General features: G+C 52.0%; 1 protein-coding gene across 12 annotated transcripts in view; it reads right to left on the bottom strand.

Moving 5' to 3' along the window:
• Window positions 1-2,587: 2,587 nt before the first annotated feature.
• Window positions 2,588-11,764, bottom strand: part of GAS7 (growth arrest specific 7) — a 224,138-nt gene continuing 214,961 nt past the window's right edge. For all 12 annotated transcript variants that reach the window (XM_036927721.2, XM_057500865.1, XM_036927724.2 and 9 more), the window contains 3 exons: window positions 10,922-11,001; window positions 9,405-9,503; window positions 2,588-8,777 (listed from right to left, as the gene is read on the bottom strand). In XM_036927721.2, the coding sequence (XP_036783616.1) occupies window positions 8,664-8,777; window positions 9,405-9,503; window positions 10,922-11,001 (293 nt within the window). In that variant the 3' untranslated portion in view covers window positions 2,588-8,663. The remainder of the gene's footprint in view (window positions 8,778-9,404; window positions 9,504-10,921; window positions 11,002-11,764) is intronic.

The raw sequence follows: 11,764 nt of genomic DNA, 5'->3' as shown, positions 1-11,764 counted from the left end.
TTCATAACAGGCTACTGGCAGGGGACAGCAGGACCCCACTGCTGGGAGAAAGCCACTTCCCCAGATGTTGCTTAGGAAAGACTGAGAAGTTCAGGCACCTATATGCTGAGCCACCCTACCCGCTGTGGTTCCAGAGTATTTTCAGGAGGCCTGAATGTTAGATATGTATGTGTACTTATTTTTTCCCTTCAGTTTGTGAAAACATACTATTTCTTTATAGGAGCACTTTCTCTTTTTCTAGACTTTCCCTATCCTGTAGCAAGGCATTTGTTCTCCAGAGCAGTCAGAAATAGGACAGCCATGGAACTCAAAAACAAACAAGCAGACACAAAGCGAGGCCAGAGGCTTCCTCCTTGCTTTCCAGCCGGGTGCGGGAGGCGGCTCGAAGGGCCTTCCATGCTGAGGCTGCACATGAGGCAAGGCTGATGTTGGGGAGAAGAAACCCATCACCAAAAGGCATGTCGCCTGCCCGGGTCACACGCTGCTGACCGGGCAAAGCCAGGAGGAAAGCCCGGGTCTGCCAGGCTCCCCATTCAGGGCCCTTTTCACAATATTACAACTGTGTTCTTTCTCCAGGAGGCCCGAGCAGAGCGGACAAGAGGCCCCGGTGCAGGTGAGGAGCATCCATGGCAGCAGGTAAGGAGACGAGGCCCTGGGTTAACACGGAGGGCAGCCAGAGTCCCCAGGCTCCTCTGCCCTTTCCAAGGGCAAGGAGGGTGGAGCTGGGACCAGGTGGGAAGCAGCCTGGCCCTGTCCACATTCCTCAGGCTGTCTTGCCCAGCAGGGGCCCAGCAGCAGAAGGACAGGCGGGTGGCTGTGTTGATGCTGCTGAGGAAAAGGTCATGACCTGCAGGCTTGTTTGAAAACCTGCATAAACATCTTCTATCAGAGGGAGAGTTTACACTCCTCAGCCAAACAAGTTGTTGGAGATGATGTGTTGTGAGGGCATTTGTTAAGTCTGAGCCAGGGCTGTAAACTCTCCGGGAACCCCAAAGACGGCCTGGGGGAAGGCTCAGTCTCCAGTCCCAAACTCCCAGTTTGTGTCTCCCCCTCCTGGCCTGGCCTTGACTACAAGAAGCAGGCTCTTCCCAGAGGCTGGCCCCATCACACCCCAGGCCAGGAGCTCTTCCTGACCATTAGCCAGGGCCCAGCCCCCCAGCCCTCACCCCGTTCCTCCACCTTCCCCTGCTGTGTGTGAGTTGAAGGACAAGATGACCCTTGCTCCCCTGGCCTGGACCCACGCCTGCACTGAGAGGACAGGAAGGAGGCAGAGAATGGGAGAGACCGCCCTTCTCCAGCTTCTCCCATTGTCATGGCAACCCCAGCAGCTCACCCGCGGAAATGAAGCTTCTTGCCCCCTGGCTCAAGCCTCCCAGCAGTTGTAATGTAGGGGAAAGAGCCCTGAACAGGCAGCCTGGAAGACCAGGGCTTTCCTCTGGTTTTGCCACTTGGCAAAGCCCCTCTGCTGTGAATAGCACTCTGGCCTCTTGGTTGCTTGGACTGAAATCCTTGGCACTGTCCTCAGCACCTCTCTCTGTCACCACCCGCTCCAAACCATCAAGGTATCTTGGCGCTCCTACCTCGAAAGTTCTTCCAGAACCTGACCATTCTCCTGCCTCCACGGTGACCAACACCCACAGGCACCATCGTCCCCTGCCCAGCCCTGTTCAGCTTCCCTGTCTGCCTACTTCTGCCCTTATCCCCTAGTCATACAGCAATGAAGTCAGCCTTCTTGGCTCAAACTGACCCGAGTAAAGTCAAAGGCCTTGGATCACGGGCAAAGCCCTGCCGAAGCTGCCCCTTCCTACCATCCCTCTGCTCCTACCACACTGGCCTCAGACAAGTAGGTACCCCCAGGTCTCTAGACACTGCTTCTTCTGCCTGGAAAGTTCTTCCCCCAGGTAACTGCCAGACTCCCTCCCAGGTCTCTGTGTCTTTGAGCAAAGGCCACTTTCTAGATGAGGCCACCCCAACTACCTTAAGATCCCAACTTACCCACCCTCACCCCTGAAACTACTGATCCCCCTCACCTTGTCCTATTTTTCTTTCTCCCTTACACTTAACACCTACACCCATGCTGTAATTTTGTATGTCTTTTGTTTTTGTCTGTCTCTGCTAAAAGCTCCATGAAGGCAGCACTCTTTACAGGTGTGTCCCTGGCACCCAGAGGGGTGTCTGGCATATAGTAGGTACTCAGTAATTATTGCATGCTTGCATGAGTGAATGAATGGATAGATGAACAAATGAGGAAAGAAACAATAACCAGAAGTCCCTTCTGTTCACAGGGACGCAAGTCACCAGGGTAGGGGACTGGGGCCAAGGTCAAGTTTGTAGGTCCAGCAACACGTGCCCATCTGGAAGTCAATGGCCAGGTGCCCTTTGTCCCACTAAGTCATCAGGAAGAAAATTATCACCAATTCTGGGAGCCTGGGAGGAATGCTGAGACCATTTGTACAAAGGAGAATGTGGCAGCCTTCCAGGAGGGAGGGTCACCCAGTGGGACCCAGTGTCTCTGGACAGTTTATTTTACATGGGATGAATCTAAGCATCTCAAGTGTACACACAGCCAAAGTAAAAAATGACAGCATTTAACTTCCTGAAAACGCTTTATAATAATGCAGAACAATTATATATAGCAAACGCCTTCAAAATTTAAACCCTTTAAACATTTAATTCTTCAGCATTAATACACACAAACGCTATTACAGGGGGGTAGGGAAGGGCAGATTACAGCCCCCAGAGGGATCAGAGTTTCAACAGTGTTACTTATAAATTATAATACATCAATTTTATTTACTGATCTAGGCAGCCAGAGGATGGAAGGATATACAATGTGGAGTAAACACATTCATACTGGGATGAGGAATGCTGGCAGGAGACACAGCTTTTTAACATTAAAAATGTATAAAGTATTTAGCAAAAGTTACAGAAAACAGACCAAATAAGCAAGTTTATTCTGTTAGAAAATTCCACTTCCATAGGGTTTGCTGATGTGCTCATGTCTGTGAAAGGGCTGCCCCCAACCCTACCGCCATCTCCTCCCTAAGGGAAGGAAAGAGATGCAAGTTTGGGGCCTCCTTCACCAAGGATAGCTGATGTCCCTTTGAATGTCTGTCCCTGGGTCCACAGGGCTGCATGGATGCCACAGCTCCTGAGAACCAGTCTCTATGTGATGCTGGAAGGGGAACGTCCCCACTTGACAGGTGAGTACACAGGGGTCCTGGGAGGGGTTGTGACAACTTGAGGTTATGGGACAAATGAGACAGCAGAGCAGGGCCAGTCCAGTGCTCTGCCCTGGAACCATATGCTTTCCCTCCCTGTCCCCATGTCACATCATCCCCATTAGAGCACCCATGTGCCCGGACCCCTTGCATTCCACCATTGCAATCCCATTAGGAATTCCCCTCAAGCAGAAAGGGTCAGTGTCCCCCGAACAGTGCACGGAAAAATCCAAAGGTCCTCACAACCCCTCTCCCTCAGAGGCATCGCCCAGCAAAGGCTTGGGATGGAGCCACACCCCAGAATCAAGGGTTACAGAACATGGAACACTGGTTTCTGTTGCCCACCTTCTAACCCAAAGCTACTGCAACAGGAGTTGGGTCCCTCATGTTCAGCAAAGGCCCAACAGAAATAACACTTCCATGGGGGTTGGGGACACAGAGTCCTTCCTGGGAAAACCCAGCCCAGAGCCACCCTGGTGGTGTGGGATTCTGTGGACATGAGCGCGCATCGGGCCCACCTGGAGAGGTACCTAGCTGCCTTCCAGGGCTCACCTGTCACAGAGCAGGGCACGATCACACATGGTCCTTACCTCGGGATCATGCCCAGCCTGCCCTGCTTGAGGTTGGTCCTCTCTCTGCTACCACCAGCCCCGCACAGCGGGGTGCAGGCAGGGAGAAGCCGGGCTTGGTGTGACCAAATAAGCAAGTTTATTCTGTTAGAAAATTCCTGACCTCCAGCACAGCCAGGCGCCAGCAATGCAGGCGGCTCTGACTCCGTGCCTATCGGGGATCCTTGGAAGTGGACTTCAAAGATCCATGGACAAGACCCAAAGGATAACAACTGTTATGCTTGCTTTAGGGGTCCTGGGAGGAACTACCTCCTCCTCTCGGCAGCTCAGCTCTGAGACTCATAGTAAGAGCTCCATTTGCATCTAAGCAGAGAAGTACCAGGGTATCCCTCTCCTGAGGACACTAGACTATACCATGCCCTACTGTGCTGATGGGACCCAGATTAGGCATGACTGTGTGCATAGGGCACAAAACTGGAAATGAGATGGGGAGTAAATGGAGTAGCTGGAGGAGGCCCAAGCGACCACCTAGAACAAATACTTTACGTTTGCAGATGAAGCAGCAGAGAACTAAGAAAGGGTGGTAATGAGCCCACGGCCAGCCCCCTGCTTTCTCATCCACACTAGACCCACCCACCTTCCACACCCACTAATGCTCGATAAGTGCCAAAGCCCTTCCACATTGAAGTGAAGGCCCCCAGGAGGCAGTGCCGGCTGGTCAGACACAAGCTTCAGGCATCAGGGCACAGAAGTGGGAGGCAACTGAGACCCCACTTGTCCCTCCCCACAATCCCTGGCAGCTCTCTGCATTGCCAAAACCCTAAAATGGACCAAAAAAGGCAAGTGTGAGCCCAAGACCCACTCGTGGGCACAGCTGGCATTTGGAGGCGGCAGCTTGGGAGCTGAAAGCAGCAGCAGGCTGGAAATAGCTGTACAAAAAAGCTAACGACCCCGGGTCAGGAACTTCCGGAGCAAACTGCTCACTTTAAAAGCAAGGAAGCAGCGGGATACACCCATGCAATGGGGCCCTCTTGGCAATGCGAGGGACTGAGCTACTGACACACACAACATGGGTGACTCAAAAGCAGCAAGCCGAGAGAAGCCAGACTCAAAGACTACACCGTTGTGAGCCCATTTATATGACATTCTAGAAAAGGCAAAAACAATGGGGGCAGAGAACAATCAGTGGTTGCCAGGGGCTGGGGATGGGAGGAGCGGATTGACTACAGTGTAGCCTGAGGGAATGTTCTGGAGAGATGGAAATATTATGTCGACTTTGGTGGTTACATGTTCATCAAAATTCACTAAGCCATATACTTGAAAGGGTAAATTTTACTGTTTGTCGATAACCCCCAGTACTGTATGTCAAATACTTCAATAAACCTGGGGTGGGGGGGAGGCAATCAGCTTGTAGGGGTGGGAAGGATTATGGGAATTGGATGGTGTGCTAAGTAAGCAGGCTGTGAAGGGTGCCCCACTTAACATTCGTGAAGAGCTTTCCATACCTACATAATAGCCAGCAGGTTTGCAGAATCCTGTTTAAACTCTCCTTGTCAAGGCCACTCACAGCTGGAAGTAAAAGCACTTAAACAAGCCAAGGTCTTTGACGTCCTTTGAATTTTATGGCTTTTCCAAGAAGGAACTTGGGCTCAGCCAAGAATTTTATGCACCCATCCACTAATCTAATAATTGATTGGTTTTCACAAAGGGAATAGAAACAAACCCCTGGTTCATGAATGTAGGCACTCTTTCTGTTGGCTTCACTCATTAACCAGCCCTGATGAGAAGTGCCTCCCCTGGCAGAAATCCTCCCCCAGCCAACAGGCACTGGGTGGACGTAGTCAGGAGGCCCAAGGTGGCCACAGCAAAACCTCAGCACAGCTGTCCCTACGGCTCAGATGGCCAGCGCTTTGCAACGCTGATGAAAAGCAATCGAAAAAAATGGAGAGGAATAAGAGGCTTTCCCTGCAGGTTGTCATGGCTACCAACCCACTATGAACACTATTCATCTTACAGCTAATATTCAAAAAAAACAGGTTTTCACAGACAAAATTAAGTGCACCCATGTCTTCCAGGTAGAGGCAGCTGGTGGAAAGGGCTCACCTGTTTTCAGAAACAGCCACTGCATGTGCCCAAGAATCACCTAGCCTCACTCTGAGTAAATCCAGCCAAATTCTCTTACAAACATCAAAATCTAAAGAAAAAAAACAACAACCTGGGTCGAGGGCAGATCTGAAGTACACTTTTAGATATTCATCTTTATCTTGATTTCACCCAGAAGGGGAGCCATTAATAAGAACAGGAGGCCTGGACTCTCCACTCCAGCCCTGCACCCCATTCAGGGTGTTCATTCCACAGCACTCACTGGCCACCCTTGGGCTTCACTCTTCCTCTTTATAAAGCAAGGAGAGTTATTTAGAGTTGGATGCAGGCTGTGAGGGTTTAGCAATCGGGTGATTAAACTCTTGCTGTCTTACCTTCCATCCAGTGGGTAAATGCCACAAGGCCATTTAAATTGTCATTACAGGCTCCCAGTGGGTGACATGTGCAAGGGGTGCAATATCCTCGCTCTCCAGGAAAGTCTAAACATCCCCGTCTACATGGAGAATAGTGGGGCCCCGGGAGATTGCCTGTCTCATATGCAGCTATATATGCCTGGCTTATCCCACGTATCTGCTGAATAAGCAAACGAATGAGTGAATGATTGAATGCACATCAGCACAACACACAGTATCTCTGAAAACATAAATCCTGCAGAGTACCTGTAGGTGAACGCCAAGGTTACCGACCTGAAAGACCCCTGGCAGAAACAAAATAAGAGACCATGGGCTTCCCTGATGACAGGGCCTCATCTTGTTCCCAGATCTTAGCGCATCGCTCGGCCTTAGCTAAATGCTTGATGAATGAATAAAGGAAGAGAAAAAAAGCAGGTGAAGAGGTGAATGAGACTGAGGTGAAGGTCTGAGGGGGAGCAAGAATGACTTCAGAAAACAGACTTGTTCACACTGGTCCAACTTGGGCTACTCTGGAAGAGGCAAGAGAGCTCCCTCTGTCCCAGGGAGGAGCAGGTGACTGGAATCCTCAGGTGGAGGTAAGGGAACAGACTCCATGAGCCACACCACACTCAGAATATCTGTGTTGGTAACAAGGCTGTTGGCTCTCAATGTCTGAAAATCATCCACAAGTTAGTATACTAAGGCCCCAAAGCAACTACTACTAGTGCCCAGTTTTACCACAGAAGCCAAGAGGTAATACCCTAAAATCAGTAGCTGGTATCACAGCCTAACCCTAGTTCCAGAAGGATTGGTTCTCCAGGCCAGGGACAGATCCATCCCAAGAGCCTTCACGCTGACCTTTTTGGGTGGGGTGTTTCAGTAAGAAAAGTGACAACGTTCGGTTTGCTTTAGAATATTCAGCATTTTTCTACTATAAACTATGACAGCCATTCTGACTCAGTGAAAGGTCAAGAGATTCAAGATGAATAATCAGTTCCCAGCATGAGAGAAAGACCAGTGGCTGCGCTCTTAGAATTATGCCCTTGTGGGAGACGTGTGGGTCCCATAAACCCAAAGTAATCAATGGGAAATATTAACTAAGAAAGATGGGTTCTCAGGGTGTGGGTTCCAGCTAGAATCTGCCCCTTATGAGCTGCATGAACTCCTTCAGGGCCGTTTTCTTCTTCAGTCCCTTTGAGCTGATTCTCAAGATTTAACAAAGGTGGAGAACGTGTCTGCTCTGGTTGTATGAAGGGACAAAGTGATGAGTGAGGACCCAGGGGTAGGGCTAAATGCTTCCCAAGTCACACTCAGGCCAGGCCTTCCTAGGAACGGCGAAGAGGGCAAAGGGGAAGGTGGCACCAGCACCAAGCAGGCTCCATGCCAGGCTCTGGAACGTGCCGGAGTTGCCGAGTGGCCAAGGCGGTGGGACGCTGCCTATACAGTGCCCGCCGCTGAGACAGCGCCATACAGAGCAGTCCCAACACCCCCCACCCCCCAACACACACACACACAACAGCAGGTGGAGCCATTTAGGGGAATGATAAAGACTTGCCCCAACCTGTCTCCCACAGGGGACTGACCCATCCCCACTAAGAGCCTGGTAGGGGGCGGAGGTGGGAGGAAGCAGCAGAGGGTTGGGTAGATCGGGCTTTCCAGAGAGGAGATGTTACAGAGGATGCCTGGTCGAATAGGTAACACAATTCAATGCTCCGACTCGGGGCTAATTTGCTGAATGAGGTAGTTCCATCCTGACCTCCCCAGGCAGGGTCAGTCTGGGAAGACAGGCCTTCCTCCCAAGATACCCGATGATGCAAAGTAGCAGAGAAGGGCCAGGACGCAGGAGCCCAGAATGCAATGGGAAGAAGAAAGGGAGGGCTGCAAAGGATTCTGGGTGCAGGCTGTTGAGCAGAAGGCTGCCTTTTCTCCACGACTCTCATCCTGACATTGGCTGGCAGACAGAAACCTCCTTCCCCTGACCCTTGAAGCCCTGGAGACAAAGGGAGAGCTGAAGGAAGGGCTATGGGCTTCGCACAAGCGTGACACAGCCTGCTCCAGGGGGCAGATGACCCCTGCGGTGCTCGGCAGGGACTACAAAGTTCAAGCCTCAGTCTGTTCTCATTATGGCAAGTACAGCGCAGGAGTTGGGGGCCTTGGCCTCAGAGACATGGGCAGGGCTGCGGACCTGTCTTCCTAGTCGGGAACACTGGGGAGCTCCCAGAGGGCCATGCAGGCCGCCCTTCTGGAATCACCAGCTCAGTGGACCAGGAGAGTGCGTGTGAAGACAGCTCCACTCGGCATCACGGTGGGAGCCGCCCCTTCCTCTCCCTGGGACCCCCAGCCTGTCCTCGGCAGGACCCCCGGGCACACATGCCCAGCTAGATCTCCATGTCCACAGGGCGGATGTTGCCTGTCTTGTGCTCTCTGACCCACAGCTCCCTGTCTTTGGCTGGGTCCACTTTCCGAAGCAGTTGGTCCACAGGTTCGACTGTCTGCAAGAGACAGAGGAGGGAGCACAGTCAGAGACGGCCACCGAGCCAGGGCACTGCCTCTCAGCCAGTCAGGGCAGCCTCTCCTGGGGGTTGTGGGGTCCTGGGGGAGGCCCCTGTGGGGGCAGACATGCAAGGAGCCTAGAACTCTCATCTCCAGTCACTGGGTACACCTCCCCTGCAGACCTCAGGGCTGAGGCAGGGTGGCCCGAAGGCTCCAGGTCAGTGACCTCCTCCTTTTGTCCCCACGTTTAACACCGAAGAAAAGGTCAAATGGAACTTTTAGCTTTAGATACTTTGGATATTTCTAGGTTTTTTTTCCTTTGGTAAGAAATGTGCCAGAAGAGGCAGTAAGGGCTTCAGCTGCTTTAAGTGCCATAGGCTTCTTTCTCCTCAGGGTAACAGTTCCTGCACATCCCTACTTCATGCACTGGGATGGATTCCCGTGGGCATCCAGGATAACCTGCAGGTCCATCCCAAGGGGCCACCCAAAGGCCTGGCACCTGCCCACTGACAACCTTCAGGACACATTCATTTGTAGCAGCCACTTAACCTGCCACAGCACACTGCCAGGTGCCTCCGGGTGCCCCTGGGGTCCTGCTGGCCTCCACCTGGGGGCAGGGAACTCACGCTTTGGTTGAACATGTCCGTCTCGTGCCGCAGCTGTGTGTACTGGCACAGATGTTGCCGGATCATCTCCACCCTCTCCACCTCCAGCCGCTCCAGCTCCTGCCCAAGAGGAAGAGAGCTGAGATCTCAGAGCATGTCCCCTCAGCTTGGGGACCTTACCACCATGCAGGTCCCAGACCACCCTACAGGCCTGCTTAGAGCTGATCCCACCTGCCCCTGGGGCTGAACTCACCCAGCCAGTATCTAGGGGTGAAGGTCAGGCTGATGATTATACAGCAACTGCTACTTCCTGAATCCTGCTCTGCCAGGGGGCACTAAGAGCTTTATGTGTATTACTTATTGTCCTCATAATACATTTAAGAGGTAAGTTCTGTTCTTACCCGCATTTTCCAAAGGAATATACCTAGAGAGGTAAAGCACTTGCTAAAGTGATGGAATTATGAGAGAAGCAGGGTCTGAGCCAGGGTCTGTTGTGCTTTTCACTGTGATTCTGCACCAGTGCAGCCAGCCGTTCCCCAGTAGGGTGGAGAAGTGGGACACAGAAAGCCTGAGGGGAGGAAGGCAGGGGGTGCTGGGAGAGGGGTGGCCATTGTCAAAGGGAAGAGAGGGGAGAGTTTGTCCTTTGGTTTCTAGATGGTTCCACATCTTTGGAATGTAGGGGATCAACCTGCTATTTTGTGCACAACTGGGTCATGGCCCAGGTGATTAACTAGGGGGGGCGGGTAGGGAGGTGTGAGGAAGCAGGGTGCTCAATTAGGAGATTAACCAGGAGAAAAACTAGGTCACTGTCCCTGGAGGAGGCCTCTAATCTGCTCTAGGGGGCTGACACCTGGGGAAGACACCAGCAGAAGGCCAGTCCTGTGCCGTGTGGATGACGGTGGCTTCGGGTGGTGGGACAATGTGAGAAGCACCTGGCATGATGCCTCCTTTGTCATCCAGCCCAGTGGCCCAAGTGCCGACCATACTTCACTGTCCAGCCCAGCAGGTGCCAACTCAGGAGACACTGCCCTCTCATAAGAAATACTCAGAAAGGCAAGAAAAGGGGTCTGCTGCCTGCTCCCAGGCCCTGTGGTCAGCCCCCCATTACTCCTGCACAGCTACCCCAACCTTGCCCATTTGCGGGCCTTGTAAGGATCCCCTGGACTCTGACCAGCAGCTCTCCTGGGGGTGCAGTGAGGAGGGTCACACTTCCTATAACATGGCTATTTGTCCTAAAGGCATCATTACTCATTCAGTTGGGGGCATCCCCAGTTGACACTGACCCCTCAGGGGACAGTCGAGGGGGACAGAGCAAGACTCAACCTTGCTCAGGTTTGGCTAAGAAGAGTCACAGCAAGGATCTGAATACACACAGATGGGGCCCCAAGTTGAGATCTTCACCCCAACACCAGAGTGAGCCAAATGCTCATCCCCACAGTGCCCTCCGCCCTGTCAACGGCACACCTGCCGGCATCCACCCAGGGCGTCCTGAGCCCCAGGCCCTGCACTGACATGCTTACGCATCTCTCATCACTCACCAATGTCGTGGTCACCATCTCTTCAAACCACTTGGACTGGGCCTGGTTGTAGAGGTCCACACAGCGCATGAGATCATCTCCTGGAAAAAACCACCAGCCACCATCACACTCTGTCCAGTCCTTTCCATGGCTGCTCTCTCCCACCTGTGCCCCCCAGCCATGCCCTCCCCTTTCCCTGGAGTCGTGGAGGCCACTGGGAAGTGGGGCGGGGGGGGAAGAGCAATGGGAAGGGGCCATTACCAGGAGACCAGCCTCAGAATGTCCATCTGACCTTGACTCTGGACACTAAGAATTTAGGAATGGGGTTTCTCAGCCAGTGTGCATGTCCGGGGGGTTACTCCTAGGACCCCGACCCAACCCTATCACAAGTCCAAGAAACACTTCCTTCTCTAAAGATGGCAGTTTCATTTCACACTGAGAATCCTTCTTTAAAATACATGTCACAAGTGACCTGATACTAGTTAGAGTTAAAGGAGAGATGTCTGCAAATCCTGTGTGTGTGTGTGTGCGTGCACACGCGTGTATGAACACACCAGGATATCATTCTGAAACACAGAAGAATGTTTCTGATAGTTTATGACTCACTCACATGCAGTAATGGTATAAAAACATGCCCTGGAGTGCTACACACCACCCCAGCATAGTGGTTATATTGGGAAACAAAAGGGTAGGAGGGAACTGAGCTCCTTTTATAGTATTTTATTTCATAAAAGAGATCTAAAACAAACCGCAGTCTTGATGGCTAATATATTTCCTGTAACCATATGTACACTTGAAACATTTTGTAATTAGAAAGAATACAAACTGCAAAATAACGAAACATTACTGAGCATACCAGCTCCC

This window comes from Manis pentadactyla, chromosome 4 (assembly GCF_030020395.1).
Source record: "Manis pentadactyla isolate mManPen7 chromosome 4, mManPen7.hap1, whole genome shotgun sequence".
Lineage (NCBI taxonomy): Eukaryota > Metazoa > Chordata > Mammalia > Pholidota > Manidae > Manis > Manis pentadactyla.
This window is presented reverse-complemented; position numbering and strand designations above follow the sequence as displayed.